Source organism: Gracilinanus agilis, chromosome 1 (assembly GCF_016433145.1).
Source record: "Gracilinanus agilis isolate LMUSP501 chromosome 1, AgileGrace, whole genome shotgun sequence".
NCBI lineage: Eukaryota > Metazoa > Chordata > Mammalia > Didelphimorphia > Didelphidae > Gracilinanus > Gracilinanus agilis.
This window is the reverse complement of record NC_058130.1, coordinates 261,803,370-261,825,672: the sequence shown is the minus strand read 5'-3', so window position 1 is coordinate 261,825,672 and position 22,303 is coordinate 261,803,370. Positions and strand designations below refer to the sequence as shown.

The 22,303-nt window shown below is 35.2% G+C and overlaps 1 protein-coding gene across 1 annotated transcript in view; it reads left to right on the top strand.

Annotated features, from left to right (window-relative positions):
* The window catches only part of LRRC2 (leucine rich repeat containing 2), a 206,874-nt gene extending 192,905 nt beyond the window's left edge, over nucleotides 1-13,969 (top strand). Inside the window, exon 9 of the mRNA XM_044661335.1 lies at nucleotides 13,904-13,969. Coding sequence (XP_044517270.1) covers nucleotides 13,904-13,953 — 50 coding nt within the window. The 3' untranslated portion in view covers nucleotides 13,954-13,969. The remainder of the gene's footprint in view (nucleotides 1-13,903) is intronic.
* The last annotated feature ends 8,334 nt before the right edge of the window (nucleotides 13,970-22,303 follow it).

Here is a 22,303-nt window from a genome sequence, read left to right as displayed (position 1 = left end):
TCTTCTTCTTCTTCTTCTTCTTCTTCTTCTTCTTCTTCTTCTTCTTCTTCTTCTTCTTCTTCTTCTTCTTCTTCTTCTTCTTCTTCTTCTTTCTTCTTTCTTCTTTCTTCTTTCTTCTTCCTTCTTTCTTCTTTCTTCTTTCTTCTTCTTCTCTCTCTGTCTGTCTCTCTCCCTCTCTGTCTGTCTCTCTCCCTCTCTGTCTGTCTCTCTCCAAACACGTACCTGTAGATCAGAATAGAAATCCCCAATACATTTTGACTCAAGGACTAAAGGGGTTCTGTGTGATTGGAATCTCAAAGAGCAATCTCTTTTTCCATCACCCCAATGGAGGGGGAGGTAAAATCTTGTTAGAGATAAGAAGTGAGGAAGCTCCCTGTGGAAAAGACATCAGGGTCTCTAGGCCATTCTGGGAAGAAGCTTCAGGAGCCCCAACTGAGGGAGAGAGCGCTGCTAGATGTGGGTAAGAGGAGGCAGAAAAGGACTCCCACCCCTACTGGAGCCCAATTTTTCAAGTGACTTCAGTCACATGGAGAGTAGAGGCCCCTCTAAATCTGCACTGTGATTAGGGCAGAATGGAAACTGGATGGAAAAGTTGTGATTATGTAATTCTGAAAGCTGGGGATTGTACTAAAGGAGAGGAGAGAAAAAAGGTAAACAATTTCAGTAGACTACAGGATTGTCCTGAACCTTCGACATATTTCCAGTAGGGGAATATAATTCACAAAGTAGTTTACTGCTCACTACAATCATGGAAAAGCAAATAATTCTATCCACATTTTTAAATGAGAAAATTGAGTTTGAGGACTTTATCTTAGTCAAATCTTTGGTAAATTGCAAATTTGGGCAAAGTCCAGTGTTCTATATGCTCCCTTCATATTCTACAGGGATGTATGTTCCCTCATAAGACAAAAAATACAGGAAAGATGAAATTGTACTCAGAAAGCATAACTCGTGTGACTTCTCACAAAGAATGTTTCTATATGATTGATAACCTTCTAAAGTTTTATTTGATAAAATAGGATAGCTAGGTTATTAGCCATATTCAGCAATATTTATAAAGTTGATTTTAAAAAGTAATTTATTAGAATCTGTCAAGGCTTCCAGAAATAAGATAAAGAAAAATTATATGTAACTCTTAGGCTTAAACATTAGGAATTAAATGAATTAAACTATAAAATTATAAGAAATATAAAAGGGTAGTTAGTTAGATGAGGGTAGTTAGTCAATTAGTATTTATTAAGCATTTACTGTACCAGGTACTGAGCTAAGTGTTGGGTATATGAAGAAAAGCAAAAGGCAGTCCCTGTTCTCTGACCCATTTGATGAATTCTCCACTAACTTGAGTTTACAAGGCACATGGGCCTCCAGCTAGAAACTTCTAAGGGATAGTTCTCCATGAAGAAAGAGCATATTTGCTCTTAAGGTGTTGTGCACTGATTATTTTTCAGAGATTTGGGCTAAATCCTGATCAGTGAGTTCAAATTCATTAATGTTAACCTTGGTAAGTTACTTAATCTCTCTGGCTCATTTTACTTATTTATTTTTAAAAAATGAGAAGGGAAAGCAAGGTGGCTCAGTGGATAGGGAACCAGATGCGGCGAAAGGATGTCCTGGGTTCAAATGTGACCTCAGACACTTCCTAGCTGTGTGACCCTTGGCAAATCTCTTAACCCCCATTGCCTAGCCCTTACTACTCTTTTCTCTTGGAACCAAATCCTTAGTATCATTTTTAAAAGAGAAAGTAAAAGTTTAAATTAAAATTTAAAAAAATTGAAGAGGCTAGACTCTATGACTTCTAATTTCCCTTTCAATTCTAAGCCTATTTTTCTGTGATGGATTGGGAATCATCCATCCCTTCCTGTGGTCTATAAAAGGGAACTTTTTGTTCTCTCTTAGACTTCCTTTTTACCTACACAATTCAGACCAAAACACAGTATCATGAACCTGTATTCTGGAGCCAGGTGGATTGAGGAATGGGGAAGCCCCTCTTGTCCGTGTGAAGATTCTTCACACGCAGAGAGAGTTAATGGTGAGTTGTAGCTGAAGAATACAACAAGCTGCAAATACTTGCCCAGGTGACCCGGGAGGAGAGTTTTTGGATCTCGAATTCCCATCCACCTTCTGCCTTTCTGCTTTCTAAGCAGGTCAGAGAGACTGAAGACTAGCGCTGATTTTCCCAGATCAACAGCTGGTAGTTAGCAGGTCACTGAGGAATTTCCTGAAGAAGCACATGGCAGAAATAGATATATACCAGCCCACTTTGCCCAAGAGGGGAATCACAGCTTTGGGAGTTGTCTCATAGGTGATAATGTGTCAGACTTAGACAGTTTGGACACTTGACCTTCTAAAAGAGGGGAGGGAATTTCTTGATACAGTATACTCCAAGAAGAAAGAAGAAGATTGTCTATTTGGAGAACAGAGCCAGTAAAAGGAAAGACAGTTCAGCTCTAATGGGAAAGAGGTTGTTGAATAAGGGGACTGTGTGTATGGCTATGTGGGAGGGAAAGAGGGCCTCCCTAGAATGTCGAAAAGTGGTCCTGTAGGAACATCACTTTCAATTTCCCTCTGGGTATTTCTGTATCTTGTGATGGGAGTCCTTTCCATTTTATTTATTTCCTGAAGAATGAAATAAAGGCTCTTCTATTATATGTATTTGTTACTTTGAACATTTGTTCAGAAGGGAATATTTTATTACCCATGTTTGGGACATTTGACATGAGTTAAAACATGGACAAAGTAGGAGCTTTTCCTGGAGAATTCATATTGGAATATTAAACTTAAAATACTAGCTTGAGATCAGGCCCCCATGCTTGAGCAACAGGGAAAAGCAGGTGATTATTAGTCAATCTTAGACAACTCAATTCTTTGAAATATAATGAATAGCACAGCAGTAGACATGCTCACAGCATTTTTAGACACATCCAAATGAAAATCCCTTCCTTATTATCTTATTGAGTATATTGGAAAACTCATCAAATTGTTATATTCATTTGAGCTCAGAGGACCTGGAGTGAAGTTGGAAGCTGGACCATGGGAAAAGATATTCTGGCAAATGTTTAATAACTATCTCTCTGGGAAAAACAAAAATTTATGCCTGACATGTTTTTAAGTTTAATCTTCATTAACTTTTTCTCTCTCACTTTTTTAAGTCTAGACAATCAACAAAACAATAAAATAATCCCTGATTTGTATTTTGCTGATTTCTGAAATGTAAATGCTTACACCAAAAATTTAACAGTTGGTTTTCAGAAATTAGCATAAGCTGACTTTATCATATTTCTGGATAAGTTTCATAAGTATACAACTGAAATAATAGAATATTTTTAAATGTTCTTTGTAGCCTTTGTCATTTTCTTCTTGTGAAAAATTGAATATTTTTTTCTCTTGACCCAAAAAAGGACTAGAGGAAAATGTAATAATAATAATAACAACTCACATGTAGAGAGCTTTATATTAGTTGCAAAGTGTTTTCCCCATAATAATTCTTTGAAGAGTCTCTTGGGGAAACAAGTAACAGAGTCAGGAGAGTTGATTTTATATGATTCTAAAGGTGAAAGAAACCTCATTTCATGGGACATTTGGTCATCTTATATTTCAGTGCTACTCAGAGCACATAATTTAATCAATTGACAGGCTAAGATACAGTGACAGAATTTTTTTTAAGATATCATTCTTTATAAATAAGGGCACAGAAATACAAGAGAGCTAATTTTGGTTTTATTCAAAAATCTAATGAAAGATTTGTTTAAAGAAAGCATTGTTCTTACTGTCCCCAGTGATACAGCAGGATAACAAAGACTTCATGGAAAAGCCACAGACTTTTAGCATTTGAAGGATTGTCAGAAAGAAGATGAATTGAAATTCTTTCCATTGGTTTAAGGAAATGAAAAGTGAGGAGCAAATTGTGAAGAAAAAAATTTAAGCTTGATGCCAGAAAAAAACAAAAGTTCTTAATCAGAGCTATTCGAAAGTGTAATGGGCTGCCCCAGAAAATTGTAGGTTCCCTCTCAAGACATGTGTTCAAAGAGTCTAGATGACCAGTAGGTGGGAATGATACAGTGAGAAGTCCTTTTAGGGATGCATCATACTAGAGGGTTTCTGAGATCTCTTCCAAGTCTCAGGTTCTATTATTCTGTGATGCAGTATAACTCAAATTGGAGTCCCTAAGCAAAATTTATCAACAGTAAATAGGTGCATTCTCTAGATAACAAATAATGCATTTATAAACAAATGGTATATATAGAACCATAGTAGGCCCTGTGAGGTGTGAAATATTTAAGGAAGATTAGCAACTCTGGTGTGAGGACTCTTTTCAGGCTGCTTTCTTCCTTTGGGGTCCACCTAACACCCAGGTCTCACCTATGGCTCCAAGGAGCCTTAACTTCCACAGAGGTCACCCTCTAGTAAAATGCCTAAGCAGGAGAGCTAAACCAGATTGAGAGTAACCAACAAGCTTCAAACATGTCGTTATATGAAGACTTCCCCCAAAGAATGGGTAGATGAGAACAATTTGTTCCAGTGGCCAGGAAGGTGACTAAAGCAAGTACTAGGGAGTGCTCAGAGCTTGGCCAGACATCAAAGAGGGCAAATCATCCATTGCATACTAGGCTGTGGTCACTTCTCCTGACTTTTGTCTTGCCACTGGACTTGAACAATTCTGAAAGAGAAAGTGAACCTGATTATTTTTGGTAATTCTGCTGTACTTAAATCCAGTTTATGTGTGAGTGCAAAGACATCATCAGTAATGGCATTTTTTTTCAAGTATGGAGGACAACAGCCAACTAGCCAAGTAGGCTCTGTAAGAAAGCTATAGGAAAGAAATTTTTCTTCAGAAGGATGAAGAGAAGACTTGTAAGCAAGATAATATAAGCTAGTTACAGTTGACCAAAGAGCAATGTTCCTTAAATGCTATGGAATACCAACCAAGGAATGATCAATGTGGAGCAAATTTAGTTGGGGAAAACTGCAAAAGGCATGTAGGTTAAGTAATGGACATTGATGGCAGAGAGGAAATAATAGGACATTCTTTTTTTTTAAACCCTTATCTTCCATCTTGGAATCAATAGTATGTATTGGTTCCAAGGCAGAAGAGTACTAAGGGCTAAGCAATGGGGGTTAAGTGATTTGCCCTGGATCACCCAGCTAGGAAGTGTCTGAGGTCAGATTTGAACCTAGGACCTCCTATCTCTAGGCCTGGCTTGCAACCCACTGAACAACTCAGCTACTCCCAATAGGATATTCTTAATAGGGGGAGAGTATTGGTAAAATTATGAAAGTATGAGTGAATAATAAGCCTTTAAAGGATGATTTAAAGCAGAGGGATCATTATGAGGTTGGCTAGGCACCAAGTGGACACATGCTGGAGGATCTTGATGCTAGGCTGAGGAATTTAGTTTTCACTTGATAGTTGATAGAACACTGAAAGAAAGTCATGGGCAGAGAAAAAAGAGTGTTTTTAAAAGATTGCAATCTCATCTATATTACAATTCTCATCTAGTCATCTAGAAGATGGACTAGAATAAGGAATAGACCATAGTATGGGGCAACAATAAAAGAATGATTTGTTAAGGGTGTAGGTTAGAGAATAGTAAAGATCATTACACTTGAGTTTTGGCAAGACATGGTAGATTTTAGTTGTAAAAAGAAATTCTTTATTTCTTTTTTTAATTTAACAGGGGATCTGGAGATTCTTTTACCATAGAGATGTGTAGGGATTAATCAGCCCACAGTGACAGGAAATAGAAACCATAGAGACAGAAAGGAGGAACCATAGAGACAGGAAGTGAGGTAAAAAGGGGGGATAAAAGGCTGCCAGTCAGTTGGGGTGGGGGTCATTTGTTGAAAGTTAGGGCTGGCAGTTGCAGGGAAGTTGATGGCTGGGAGTGAGTTGGGTTGGTGGTTGGCTTTTAGTTGCTGGAATATAAAGGCAGGCCTGAGCTTATTGAGAGGGCTTTTTGACTTTGGGTTTTTGGGTTTTGGGCTTTTAGGTTTTATCTTTCTTGAACTTTTTGGAAGGTTGCTGGTCTTCGTTGACAGATCTAATTGAGGTTGGATTAAACACTCATTGATTGCGCTGGATTGGGTTGGAACTTTGTGAGGTGATTGTTAGTTATAGGTTGATATAGGCAGTTTTTGGTAGTAATTATAACTAGTTATAGGTAGGTATAGGATAACTAATATAGACATTAGGAAATTTTCTTTCTCTAACTTTCCTATATTTCTCTCCTTTACTGTATTCATTTTACTATATTCTTTTACTATCTCTGTTTTAATTATATTAAATTGTTAAATTCTTAAAAGCTTCTCTCTTATTTTGTCAAAAACTTCTAATTTAACCCTTACATAGTCATGGATAAAGACAAAGGAAAAATCAAATAGCAGCTAGGTAGCACAGAGAACTGAAGTTTGGACTTGGAATCAGAAGGTACTGAACCTGAATCTTGCCTCAGATGTATACTAACTGTGTAACCCTCAGAAAGTCATTTAATCTCCCTCAGCCTCAGTTTTCTCATTTATAAAATGAAATGATGATAACAACTCCCTCTTAGGGTTGTTCTGAGGATCAAATGAGATGTTATATGTAAAGTGCTTTGCAAACCATATAACACTGCATAAATCCTAGCTATTTTCCACTCAGATATGTGAATAATGTAGATTCATTTCCTGATTCCAAGATATAATTATCAGATGGAAAATGTATCAATCAGTTCTAGAGAGCCAGTTGAAGCTAGCTCCAGCATGCTTTCTGCCTCTAGTTCAATCTTTTTTGGTAAAGAGAGGCATAATCTCCATTCTTTCCAAAACTGAAACAAGACTATGAAGAGCTTGTTTAGTCTACTGTGGAATTTAAAAGCCTGAAGAGACATCACCCTAGAAAGTCTATGTGCTGTGAATGGATAGAATGGATGGAATGCTCATGCTCTCACTCATGATAATAACTTACCAGGTCCTGCCAGTTCTCAAGTATAATGTTCTTCATTATTCCCTAACCTAGACCCTCAACATGTCATTATTGCATTGTTGCACCATACTATGGTCTATTCTTATTGTAGTACATCTTTTAAATAGATGACCACGCAATATTTTTAAAAACCTATTTTTCTCTGCCCATGACTCTCTTTCGGTGTTTTATCAACTATAAGTCAAAGCTAAACTCCTCAGATCATCAAGATCCTCCAGCAAATGTCCACTTGGTGGTTAGCCAATCTCATAATGGTCCCTCTGCTTTAAGTTACCATTGAAAAACTCATTATCCACTTGTACTTTCAAACTTTTGCTAATACTTTCCCCCATTAAGAATGTCCTTGGGAGTAATTCTTAATGGGGGAATTGGGGACCAATTATAACTCAATGGATTGAGAGCCAGGCCTAGAGATTGGAGGTCCTAGGTTCAAATGTGGCTTCAGACACTTCCTAGCTGTGTGACCCTGGGCAAGTCACTTAACCCCCATTGCCTAACCCTTACTGCTCTTCTGTCTTGGAAACAGTACACAGTATCAATTTGAAGATGGAAAGTAAGGGTTTAAAAAAAGAATGTTACTATTCTCCTTTGCCATTATTGATCATCACTTAATCTGCATCTTACCAAGCCTCTCATTGATTCTATCTCTTACTCTCAAATTTTCAATCTTGAGACTTTAAGACAGTATGGCTACCTAACCAGGGACAAACTACCAAGTTCCCTCATATCAATTTTAGGAAACACTCAGAAATTCACATTAGACTTAAGAATGATGAAGAAACTGAAGGAGAAAGTGTAGTGATATCTTTTACCTCAAAACTGGTAGTAGCCGAGAAACTTGCTACAAATTTCCCAAAATAAATGCTTTCCCTTTAAATCCTAGCTTTATTGTATTTGCCCCAAATATTTTAATTTAATTTAATTAAAAATATCTAATTTATCTTCTGTGAACTCTATCCGTATTTCAATCATGAACCTTTTCCCCTCTATCAAGACACTAGATAGATATTTTTCCATGTTTTTCTAAATTTGTTTATGATGCAACCTTCTATGTCTAGGTCACTACCCATTTGGATCTTATTTTGATATGAAGTGTGAAGTGTTGATCTAAATCAAATTTCTTCATTCTTGCTGTTTAATTTCCCCAGCGATATTTATCAAAGAGTGAGTTCTTTTCTAAGTAGATAGGCTCTTTGTGATTATGAAAATGAGGAAGTAGAGGATTTCAAAGAAATATCTAAAGATTTTTATGAACTGATATAGCATAAAGAAGAAAAACAATTTATACTATATGAAGTTTTGAAGACTTTTACAAGCTGATGAATGAAATAAACTGAACCAGGAGAATAATGTATATATTAAAACAACATTGTAAAGATAAACAACTTTGAAAACTGTAATAATTATTATAAAAACAGTGATCAGCCAGAATCTGAAGGACTAATGATGAAATATGTCATTCACCTCTTGACAGAGGCATTGGATTTAGGGCACAGAATGAGAAATATGCTTTTTGAACACAGTCAAGTTTAATAACACAACTAGATTGTACAGATTTGTTGCAAGGAATTTGTTTTTGTTTTTCTTTCAGGTATGGGGAAAGAAATATGTTTTTCTCCATTAAAAAATAAAACTAAAAAAAAACATCGACTAGTATCAAAAAGTATAGTAATTCTAGAAATTACCCAAAAGAAGATAAAAGTAACGAACAACAACTATTTTCTGAGACTCAAAGGGGAAAAAAGGATTTTTTACAAGATGTAATCTTTAATCTCTTCTTATATACTGCATTTTGCTTATAGGCTTCAACAATATCCAATTCTTCCCCATCTAAAAATAAAAACAAATACAATACAAAATGAATTTTCACTAGGTCTTACTTCAAGCTATTATCCTTTGCCTCTTCTTTTATCAACTGCATTTCTAGGAGCTAAAAAAAGAGCTTTCTACACTTATAGCTTTCACTTCTCTTCGTTTTATTTATCCTTCAGCTCTGAAATCTGGGTTCTGATTTCATCATTCAAATAATTTTTTCCCCTAAGTTTACAGTGGTCTCTTAGTTTTTCCCCTCAGTGTTCATCCTTTGAAACTGTTAGAATCGACATTTTTGGGCACCCTCTCCTTTTGTATACTCTCTCCTCTCTTTGGATGGTTGTGTGTGTGTGTGAATGTGTATGACTGTTCCCGTCTATTCTCCTCCTACTCATCTAAACGAATGCTTTTGTCTGCTTAGCTAGCTTCTCATTCATAGAGTGCTCCCTAACTGGGCTTTCTTTAAATATCTTTCCTTGATTCTCTTCTCTCTATATATATTCTCTCTCGACGTTCCCCCGAATTCCTATATGCTTAATCATCATTTCTATGTAGACAACTCACAGAACTATATTTTTGACTGAATCTGTCTTTCTTGGCATTTAGTCATATTTTACCAACTGTCTTATAGACATTTTCTATTGATTATCCCAGAGACATCTCAAACTCAACAAGTCCAAAATAGAATTCATTATGTTTTTCTCCAAATACATCCTGTCTGCTGAATGTCCCTATTTCAACTGAAGATATTTCCATTCATCCAATCTCTCAGGTTTATCACATTGGGCTTTTCCTCTGTCTCATACCACCAATCCAATCAATTGTCACATCTTGTCCTTGCTCTCTCTACAGCATTTTTATACCTGACATTCTCTCTCTACTCATATAGCCATCACTTCACTTAAGGTCTTCGTTCCTTCTTAATCTACATGACCTGAAGTTTTTATCAATTCCCTCAACTGCTAGAGCTCCGTATTCCAAATTATCTTCTATTTTTTACATGCCCAGTATGTTTCAATACATCATAAGTGCTTGTATGTAGAACAGATTATCTCATTTTATCCTCACAAGAGCCCAAGGAAATAGATGCTATTATTATTTTCATTTTACAGATGAGGAAAGCAAAGTGAAAGAAGGCTAAATAGCTCATTCAGGGTCACACAGTTGTGAAGTGTCTGAGAATGGATTTAAATCCAGTTTTCCTGACTCCAGTACCAATGCACTATCCCCTGAGCCAGATTGTCTTTCCCAAAAGAATAGAAGCCCTTTACAAGTAAGAATTGTTTCATGTTTTATACTGTTCTCTCCAGTTGAGAGCGCACCTGGTATATAATAAATCCTTATTGATTGATGACATCGAAGTCAGGAAGACCTGGGTTCAAATTCCACTTTAAACACTTTTTTAGCTCTGTGATTTGGGCTACAATAACTAATAAGAACAGTTAAGCATTAGTATGGCACTCTAAGGGTTGCAAAACATTTTACATGTGTTATCTAATTTTGGGTAGTAACAATAGATGTTGTTAATTATTATTGAGGTAAGTGTTATTATTTTCCTCATTTTGCAAATGAGGAAACAGGCTAATAGAGGTTAAATGATTCCCCTGGGACACTTAGTGTCTGAGGGAGGATTTGCATTTAAGTCTTCTTGTTTTGAAGTAAAGCATTTTATCCTCTACTTCACTGAGTGACTCAGCTTTTTTGAGTCTCAATTTCTGTTTCTGCAAAACAGGAATATCATAAGCACCTACTTCAAAGAGCTTTTGTATGAATAATATATCTAAAGAGCTTTAAAAATCTTAAGGAACTTTTAAAATGTCAGATGCTATTATTATTATCTAGTCCAACAAGACATTTTTCAATGGAGAAACTAAAATCAGAGAAATTAGAGGGCTTGTTCACAATTATACAAATTGTCAGTGGCAAATTTAGGCCTAAAAACCAAATTCCCTTATTCCTACTTTAATGACCTTTCATTATATGTCATACACCATTATTCTATTATATTGTTTGAAGTGTTCATTTAAAATATTATACTTATATGTTTCTGGAAAGGTATGTTGGCATTGAGAGAAAAACTGAGATTGGAAATATCCTTGGAGCATATATAATTTGCCTATTTAAAAAAAGTTAAAAATACATTCCATTTTCTGAAGGTATTTTTAATTTTCAGGAGTTTTATTATGTGATTAATATTGAACTTGTTTCATAACTTAGAGTAAACACTGAGGAAGGGGTATGGAGGTTACTGGGCCTGGAAATTTCAGGTCTAATTAAATGTGGACTGCATTCTTTTATACACTCTTGAGTTAATGAAGATGCAACCTTAGTTAATTCATTATCACATTCTTAGTTCAGTATGTTTTTCAACTTCTTCAAACTCTTTTTTGTTCCCTGAAATCTTTATGCTCTGAAGTTATTTAGATGGTCTCTTGGGCCCTTTCCATCTCTAACATTCTGTGTGATTCAGTAAAGTCTCTGTATGATTCAGTGAAATTTAAGGATACAATTGTAATAAGACAAAACTCCCCTTGAAGAATAGGATTGTGGTTTGCCTCTGAGATCTGTGTCATCCTGCTACATCATTGGAGTAGGTAAAGAAAGTCTTTTTTAAAATGAATTTTTCATTAGGTTTTTAAATAAGACTAAAATGAACTCATCTTGTTTTTGCTCTTTTAGTTATACTACTGACTTTTTTATTAAAAAAATTTGAAGGGCAGCTGGGTAGCTCAGTGGAGTGAGAGCCAGGCCTAGAGACAGGAGGTCCTAGGTTCAAACCCGGCCTCAGCCACTTCCCAGCTGTGTGACCCTGGGCAAGTCACTTGACCCCCATTGCCCACCCTTACCAACCTTCCACCTATGAGACAATACACCGAAGTACAAGGGTTTAAAAAAAATTGAAGTTCAGGAACTCTATGATTACCATTTTCTTGGTTTTGTTAAAGATTGATATCTTTTTTTTCCCTTTTTTTTTAAACCCTTGTACTTTGGTGTATTGTCTCATAGGTGGAAGATTGGTAAGGGTGGGCAATGGGGGTCAAGTGACTTGCCCAGGGTCACACAGCTGGGAAGTGGCTGAGGCCGGATATCTTTTTTTTTAAAAAAAGTGTTATTCTATCTAATTCTGTCAATTGAGGTAAGTCATGTGCTCTGAATAATAATTTTGCATGTTAATAATTTCATTATCTCCTTAGTTTAAATAAATACATTCTTTAAAAACATTTATCTTTTGACTGAACTAAATATATCTTTAAAAAATACCTTTTTTTGGATAATCAAATTAATGGACTTCATTTATATGCTCAGAGAGGTTATAAATAAGATCATTGGATTTAGAATTAAAAGGGACCTTAGAGGTCAAAACCCTTCACTTTAGAAATGAGGAAAAAAAGATTCAAAGAAATTGAGGGACTTATCCAGAAAGCACACATTGTAAATGGCAGAACCAGGATTTAAACAGGTCTTACGATGTATCATCCAGGGTTCATTCCATTTATACATCAGTCCCTGCCCAGTGGACAAGAGTAGGATTCAACTAATCATAAGATATTAATATAATGAATTATTATTAACCTATTACATCATGTTATTCATAAACGTATAATGCAACATAAAGATAAAAAAGATACATATATAGTTGATAAAAGTATTAATTTAACTGGAATGCATTAAATTAACAATTATTTAAATGGATTCTATACTTTTATCAGCCCTTCCTAAGACTTAGTTATATTTTAAGCATCTAATATTACATCAGTCCTGGTTTTTCTTCCACAAATATAGATCTAACCTCCACTATTACTTCACATGGTCTTTGTGAGTAGCTATTAGATGTATATGTATATGGTAAATAGGTTATGTTGAGTTAGATTATTCAAGCTCTCTTAATCATTACTTTTCCCATCCTGTATTGACTCACTATTGAAATGACAAGTTATTAACAACTGAATGTAAAAAATGCTCCAAATCCTTAATAAGGGAAATGCAAACAAAAGTGTTTATCAGTTATGGAAATCTGAAAAAAAAAACCTATAGGACATGAATATAACGGCAAAATATTATTCTATAAGAAATGATGAAAGGGAGGGATTCAGAAAAACTTAGAAAGACTTGTTTAAATGTAAAGAGAAGTGATCAAACTCTGGAGAACAGTTTATATATTGAATACAACAACACAAAGAAAAAAATGTGGGAGACTTAAAAACTATAATCCATGCATTGACCAATCAAAACTCTAAAAGACTGATGATGTTTCCTACTTCTTGACATAGAGGTAATAGACTAGATCAGACTTTCAGATACAGTTAACATGTGAATATGTTCTCTCTAAGGAGAGGTTTTTAACTTTTTTTTTGGTGTAGATGTATAAGTAATGATTTTAATACATCCCTACCCCCAAACCTCCAAAAAAAGGAAGAAAAGAAAGAAAAGAGTAATGATGAATTTTAATTATGATTTTGATTATGTTTATATGTGTGTATATATATAAGCAGAAGGAAGTTCAGAAAGGGATACAAATGAACAATGAAGTGTTTGTTAAATATCCATATTTAACATTATATTAATTTATATTAAATATTTAAATAACCTCATTAAATATGAATTATGCGTAGCAGAAAGAAATAACCCAAATTATATGTAATATAGGACACATTATAATAAAATAATATAATTGCTATATGTAATAAATGTTTATAGTGTCATATACAAAATAAAATAATATTTACCCATGAGATCTTAAGTGACACCCAGGCTTTTTGTTGTTGTTATCATTGCTATTGTCTTCAAAATTAAAAAAAATTGTAAATAGTTTCACTTTCTTGAATGCACTTCCTATCCAATGTAATTGACTCTGACTTTTATTTCAGTGAGTTTCTATGGATCACCAACTTTTTGGAGCTGTTTACTGTTGATACAAGACAATTGAATATATTCTTTTGAATTTTAAGATTCCTACAAATTGTTTAGAATTCAGTCCTTTCTGTGGGCACATTTCCATCTAGTTCAAAGCAATGGTTGTTATTTTTCTTTATTTGGATGGTAATAACATGCTTAGAAGGGTTTATTAAGCCATATATTTCAGTCATTTGTAAAGTTAAAATTGAATGTTTTTTTTTCCCTTTTTTACAGAATCTGTTCCTAGCTATACCACAAAGGTATCATTTAATCTTCAACTTTGATATCATTCGGCAGGAAGACAGAAAAATCTCTTCGTTATGGTCATTATCAATGGAAAACTTTCAACCATCCTTTAAGTACAACAAACTGATTTTTTTCATTTATTAAAACAGTGGCATGTGCTTAAAAAATTCAAGAAATTAATTTGAGTAGTTAAGAAGTGATTATTTAACATTTTAGAAAATATGTGATTTTTAAAGTGGAATTTTTCAGACCAAATTCATAAGCTTAGAGTTTTCCAAAAAATCTAGGAGTAAATAATGTTGTATAAAATGTTAGATTTATTTTAAATTATTTTATTCTATTATATTGCACTTTTAAACATGATTTGTAAAGTTTTATTTTTTTAGAATTATTTTTCTTAGTTTATACAAATTATTCTTTTCATGGATTTTAAATAATACTGTGGGAAGTGGAAGTTTCTGTATCTGGATCACATATCTAATAGAGTCCAACAGAAGTTTATTAAGAGGCTGCTCTGTGCCAGGCATACAATTAATAAAAAGAAATAGCGTCAACTCTCCAGAAGCTTACAATCTAATGGGAGGAGGGGAGATTACACACAAAAGGTATCAGGAAAGGGGAAGGGAAGAGACCAGGGGTTACTTGGCCATCTTATTCCATGGAGTTGAAATCAGGCAGAGCAGCAAATTTGCAGAATGGAGTGAAATGCAAATCCACTTTCTTCCCTCTAAAAAGCAATAGCTTGGAGGATAAGCTTATGATATAAATTAAGCATAGGGCTGCTGAGAGGATTGAAAAGGGGTATTTGGAAGAGAAGTTTTCCAAGGGCTAAGAATGGAGATCAGTTACTGCTATGAGAATCATCTGTTTCCTAACTTATTCGTGTTTTATCTTCCTTATTCCACAAATTCATAAAGCTGGCCTTCAGTTGTGTAGTTTGAATTATTGTGACGAAACACTGGATTATAGGGAAATAATAGCAACCTTGAGACTTCTTCAACAACAGCAATGACAACAATGACAACAACGACAACAACAACCATTTATATAGCACATTGCTATTGTTGTTCAGTGGTTTTTCAGTCATGTCTGACTCTTTGTGACCCAGCTTGGGGTTTTCTTGACAAAGACATGAGAATGGCTTATAATTTCCTTCTTCAGCTCAATTTCACTGATGAAAAATCTGAGGCAAATAGGTTTAAGATTATAGAGTTACACTGTATAATAGGTGTCTGATGCAGGATTTGAACTCAGGAAAATGAGTCTTCCTGATTCTGGGCTCAGCACTTAATCCACTGCACCATCTAGCTGCCCAAGTAGTGCATTAAATACATTGTTTTATCTTTACCACTTAACAACATTGTAAAAAAGGAAATTGAGACTCAAGGAAATGAACTGACTTAGGAGTGTTTACACAGCTAGTAAGAGTCGAAGGTAAAATTTGAACTCAGATGTCTCTAGAAGGTAGGTCTAACACTTTTCCCACTATGCCATACTAACATAACCTGTTTTGGTTAACTTTAAGTCAGTTTCTTCTCAGTACAATAAATAAAGGATTTTACATTTTCAAAGATGGCACATAAAACAAACATAGTCATGGAAACTGTACTTACACAGTTAGGGTACGAATTGGTATACTATTGCAATTGAAGAAATTTCATGCAAACATATTAAAAAGTTAAGGAAAAGAAAAATAATGACTACAACTTAAATGAGAGTGTTTTGTTAAAATTGTTTTTGAACTAAATTTGGAGTCTTTAATTGTACAACATTAATGAATTTTCAAGTTATTTATTGACCTGTAAAGGTAGATTTTATATAGAAATATGTAAAAAGATGCACTTTAACTCAGTGGAAAAAGTAGATTTACATATGAATCTAATTTACATAATTTACACATACTTTTGTTTCAATAAAGTTGGTGTTTAATGCAAAAATATCTGTCTCATATGTGAATGAATGTCAAAAATGTTTTAATAAACTATAACCATTTTGATGTTGATATGTCCTGAAGATTAAATATATAATTTAAATATATGTTTAGAGAAACTATTTAATTGATATAGTCATGTAAATATAAACAAAATAGTTTTAAAATGATGTAAACCTAAAAGAATGTAAGTAGTAGGTTATGATATGGTTGTATAATATTGTTTATTATAAGGAAGTTAAGAAAAAATATAAATGATGTATTTCAAGGTAATAAATTATTAGAAAAAAAGAAATTTACACGGCAGAATATAAATGGGAGCATTAAAGCAATGACTTAATGAAGTAAAAAGAATTCTTTGAAAGAAAAGTTCCTAAGTTTAGGAAGCTTATTATTTCCATTTCTCAGTGAAAATTAAAGCTTGGGGAACATATGAATTCTTTAGAAAAAAAATTAGTAGTAAATTTAAACATAAGGTCCATTTTTCTTTTTCTTTTTTCCACTGCAGAATTGACTTCCTTTCTGGGGAAAAAGTTTTAAATATTTAGAAAGAAGAATGTTTTGTATGATTTCAAGGCAATTATGATGGTGAAGATCTACTGAGGATATAATGTATCTAAAAATGAAAATTCCCTTGTTTATATTAAACCAGAGAATTAGAAATAACTGTTAAAGTCACATGATGATAAGTTTAGGTTTGACATCAGAAAAACAGTGATTAGATGTATCCAAAAGTAGAACTAGTGAGATCTTCCTCTAGTTCAGGTAGACATTGTATACTTTGTAGAGGGGATACTGGATAAGATATAAATTGGTCTAGATAGTCTTGAAGTTTTTTTTTTTCATCTCTCATATTTTGTTTTTCTTAGTCCATCCAAAGGATACCCCTAAGTAGTGGACCATGTGCTAAATAGCATTTTAAATTTTTGTTGTTAAGAGAAAGGTAGAGTTGTGTCTAAGGTGGGTAGTGTGAAAGTTGTAAAAGTTATCCACAAAGTCTCCTTATTCAAGACTGAAAGCATTAGTGATAAAATGGTCCCCAAATTATAATGCAATTTGCTAAATATCATTCCCTTTCAGTTTTGGTCACTTCTGGAAACATATTTACTTTCTTCAAAAGTATTTCTCTCCCTCCAGGAGCATTTCCTGAAGAGAACCTGTGATGGCTTTTGCTTTCTCTAAAAGTCAGAAGTCCTAGAAACCAGGAGATAGCTCTCCATTTCAAAGACTGTGACATTGAAATGGAAAAGTGGAATTCCAGCTGCAAGAGAGGGGGTCAAGCCTCAGCTCAGAATTCCAGAGGCCCCCCCCCTGAGAACTCTGGGAGAGGGGGCACTTTAAGGCAGTTAAGGGCAGTCGAGTCTTGAATTGGAAGTAAGCAGGTCACTCTGTTTGCTGTTCCTGTTCCTGGTGGCTCTTGGGGGCTAGAGGCTTCAATCTGAACAAAGCCATTTTAGATCCTAGCTGCCAACCTGCTTTACCTTGATTTGACCTTCAATCAACATCACAGTTATCTCTATTTAGTTATCTAGATATAGGAGAAGATTATTTATAGGTTTTGAGAGCTAACTAGCAAATCAAGTTACCTCTCCCCTTTGTGGGGAGGGGCTACTTGGACATAACAGTTTTAGGGCCTCCCAGATATTATCTATCATTATTTGATCTCCCTTCCTTCCCTTCCCCACATATCATTAAACCTTTAATCATTTAGGAGCAGTGTCTGGCTATATTTAGGGAAATACTCACGACTCCTCAAGCTGACTTCCTCCTGCCTTGTAGCCCAAAGTAAGATCCTTCCTCTGTGTCTTAAAAGCTTTAAAGACATCAAACTTCTCCTATTTTTTCCTATTCAATCCTGTGGGGAAATAGTTTAGAGAAGGTTATCATCTTTAGGAGTTCAGCCTTTCCTAAGTTACTGACCTGGCCCTGCAGTTGACAAGTCTGCCCATCATCATCTTTCAGTAACTGATTTTCTAACTGCTTAGTGGGAGGAGCATTCAGCAAGATCCTACCCCTCCCTGCTGACAAGCCTGCTTGAGAGCCTGTGTTTGTGTCCTCTCCATAAATCCAAAGATTAGCAAGACTTGATTACTCTACAGACCACTGGCACCTAACAGCTTCCCACAAGTATAACAAGACTTGGCAAATGCCATTCTTTATGCAGGTAGGGACCATTAAGTTATCATTTCCCATCAAAAGAGATAGTGTCAGACAAATGGATTTGAGCCCCAGATTAAAAACAATAGGAAGACCTTCACTTTTTAGGAGTAAGTAGTAACATTCAAAAGGATGAACAAGGTTCCTCATGTCTTTGTGTTGCTGGCATTAAGACCAAGTCAATAAACACTAAGTTGTGTGCTATGTTGTGAGAAACAAAGTTCACATGATAATAAAATTTTAATTTATTTATATAATCCTTTTAGGTTTTCACAGACAGTTATAACAATTCTCTGATGTAAGTAGGAAAATAATTATGTTTATGCCACAGTCCCCACTCTTATAAAACTTAGAGTTTGTAATGTGGGTAATTTGAGGAAAGGTGTTTGGGATAAGGGAAATGAAAGGAGGATGTTGGAGACTTGCTATGTGAGTAATCTCGGTTACAGGTAGGCTGGGATTGAAGGAGATTCAGGGTATATATAATAGGACTGAAGTCAGAAGTATAACACAGAAGGGAAACAGAGATCTTCAGGGAGAGGAGAAATTAAACTAAACAGACAAACACAGCAAGCTTACAGACTGGGACTTAGACTCAAACACAAGCTGAGGGAAATAGACTAGACTGAAATTAACCAACAGGCTTTAGTTAATTTCACAGGAAGGAACTTGTTTTGAAGTAACACCTTCCTTCAAGATGGATGCCCCAGCTTCCTTCTAAGCCCAGAGTATGTTGTTTCTTTCCCTCTTCTTCCCTCTTGATAACTAACAGACAAATTATACTAATAGGGCTGTTGAAACAAAAGGGTTTATTTTCTTTGAAAGGATGTTTGTTGGGAAGGTGGATCAAAGGAAAGCCCTATCAGTTGTCTCAGGAACCTCAGGTAGGGGAAGGGAAGTAAAGATGGAGTCTGAGTAAGGACCTGCCTTTAAACTCAGCTTTACAAAATGCTATTGCTATCTAAAGGGAATAAATGATGACTGACTAACTATAACTAATGCTGTCAATTAGGTAACTCTTCACAGATTTAACTCCTCTATAATTACTCTCCTTATTAACTCCACAGACATATAAAATAAGAGAGGGAAGACAGGGATGGTATTAGGAAAGGAAGATATAAAGGGTTTATCTAAATAATAATTTCTTAAGTAAATATATCAAAGCTAGGCTAAATTTCAATATTAAAGCTAGATAATCAAATCGGCTCGGCTGATTCACAACCTCCCTCCACAGAAGATCCAGTCAACTGTCTTTTCCTCAAGATTCCAAACCTCTAACAGCTTTTGGAACTCAGCCAAAGCTAGAAAAAACTATATGACCCCAATTCTGTATACTACAGTCTGCAAAAACAGTTTAGGTTGTAAAAATATCTTCACCTTGTTCTAGGGATTTACTTCATTACCACAAAAGTGCCACAGTAATACATCTAACAGAATTATGCCTCTGATGTTTCCTACTTATTTTAGCTCACTTCTTTCTCAAGGTGAGAATTTGACTATAATCTATTTGGTTACTAGAGGATTTCTATCAAATTCCAGCATTAGATAATGAGAGAATCTTTGTGCTTTTGTGGTGCCCTCAAACAAAGCCTAATAGGATATGTCTCCCAGAGACTAATTACCCAACTTCAACATACTTTAAAAATTTTTTCCCTTTTTTTATTTAGATCATTTTTCCATGGTTACATGATTCATGATCCCCGCTTTTCTCTCCTCTCCCAAATCCAACAAGTAGTTCCACTGGGTTATACATGTATCATTGTTCAAAATCTCTTTCCGTGTTATTCATATTTGCAGTAGAGTGATCTTTTAACATCAAAACCCCAATCATATTCCTGTTGCATTATGTGATTGATCAGATAATTTTCTAATGCATTTCCCTTTACAAAGTTTTCTCTGGATGTGGATAGAGTTCTTTCTCCTAAGTTCCTCTGGATTGTCCTGGGTCACTGCATTGCTACTAATACAGGAGTCCATTACATTCGATTCTACCACAGTGTATAAGTCTGTGTGTACAATGTTCTTCTGGCTCTACTCCTTTCACTCTGCATCAATTCCTGGAGGTCATTCCAGTTCACATGGAATTCCTCCAGTTCATTATTCCTTTGAGCACAATAGTATTCCATCACCAACAGATACCACAATTTATTTAACCATTCTTTCAACATACTTTAGGGGGATGCTTCCCTAGAAATATAGCTAACAAACCTCCAGTGATACATTTATCTCTAATGGTAATCCAGAGAACAAAATAAATACATTTAATGAAATATTCAAAACAAAGACATTTAATGAAAAGGCAAAAAATACTAAAATAATACTTGGCAAAATGGTAGTTGACCATAAACCACCCCTTTGGAGTTCTCAGTTTGGGAAAAGCATAAATTAATATGAGATCAGCTCTTTGACAAGAGGGTGAGGTTTTCAAGAAAGTACTCAGGAAGCAAAAAAAAAATGAAGCCCAAAAGGAGGGGTGGCAGTAGTTCATGTCAACAGCAGCACGATGGTGGGCCACCACATCTGTAATGCCTTTTGTTAAGAACATAAAGGATGACTTCTAAATGGACAAGATGCATGCATGTGTGTGTGTGTGAGAGAGAGAGAGAGAGAGACAGAGACAGAGAGAGAGAGACAGAGAGAGAGACACACAGAGAGAGATAAAGAGAGACACAGAGAGAGACAAACAGAGAGAGAGACAGAGAGAGAGAGAGAGACTATGAGACTATGATACTTTGTGTTTAATCAGGGAGCACTTGTTCTAGAGTACTGAAACTAACATTACAAGCAAAATGAATAGGTGGCCTCTGCTTAATCACTGTCTTATTTCCACTTAATGTAATTTTTAAAAGAAGTTATTCTTTTAAAGAATAAATTTGCTGAATTTAACATCACATCCCCAAAACACATGTGATTGACTCTGTCATTTTGTTGCCTGACCTCTTTTTTCAGCAGGAAGGCACAATGAGAGTCACACACATACAAAGGGACTTTTCCAAGCAAAGGGTTGGGACTTACATTTCCTTTTCCACTATCTATCTATCTATCTATCTATCTATCTATCTATCTATCTATCTATCTATCTATCTATCTATCTATCTATCTATCTACCTATGGCTAAATTGAAATAACCAACAGAGAAAATGCTCTAGAATTAAGAAAGGTTGGGAAAGACATCATAGCAAGCAGTATTTTTGCTGAGATTTGAAGAAAGCCAGGGAAACCAAGACACAGAGATGAGGAGGAGAACATTCCAGGTAGAAGGCAGACCACCAGCAAAAATGTCCAGAGCTGAGGACTGGAATAATGTGTTAAAAATTCAGCAAGCAGGTCAACCTCATTGGACTGAAGAGAACATGGGGAAAGGGTGAAAAAGTGTGAGGTGTAGGGGGAGGTGCAGAGCATATGAAGGGCTATGAATACCAAACAGATTATTTTATACTTAATCCTAGAGGTACTAGTGTGTCACTAGAGTTTGAGTTTGATGTTGTCAGACTTGCAAATTAGGAACATCATTTTGAAAGCTAATTAGAGGCTAGAAAGGCTTATAGTAGGCAGACCAATCAATAGGCTATTGCAATAGTTTAGTTATAAGGAAATGAGGGTCTTCAACATATTGTTTGCTGATCTAGAAGAGAAAAGGGGGCATATGTGAGGGATGTTACAAAGACAAAATTGACAGATCTTGGCAACAAATTGGATAATGAGGAAGGGTGAGAGAGAGTAAGAAATAACACCTAGGTTGTAAGCCTGGGTGACAGGTGAGAATGGTGGTATTCTGGACAGTAATAAGGAAGTTTGGAGATGGGATGTCTATTTTGAGATGTCTAATAAGTGTTGGATTTTCATTGGAAGTCACAGAGAGGTTAGGGGTGTATTAGTAGATTTGAGAATAGATTGAGCATCAAGAGGAGGATAATTGAGTTCATAGGAGTTGAAGCAACCACCAAGTGAAATAATATAGTAGGAGAAGAGAAGAGGATACATTTTACAGCCCTATGAAATCATATTCCATAGGCTTTGCTTGAATGAAGATGCAGAGAAAGATTGAGAAGGTGCAAAATGTTTTTAGTTAAATGAAAAAAATTTGAAGCCAGGCTGTAGATAATTAAGAAAAGAAGAGAGGATAGGAAGTGGAGTTACCTATTGAACTGACGGCTTTCTAAAAGGGTTTAGCCATGAAAGAGAGAGATAGGGCAATAGAAGGAATGAATGAATGCAGTGAAATTTTTTTAATGTGGGAAACATGGTCAGGTTTGTAGGTAGTAGGAGTAGAAACAGGAAGAAGGAAGATAAATGAGAGT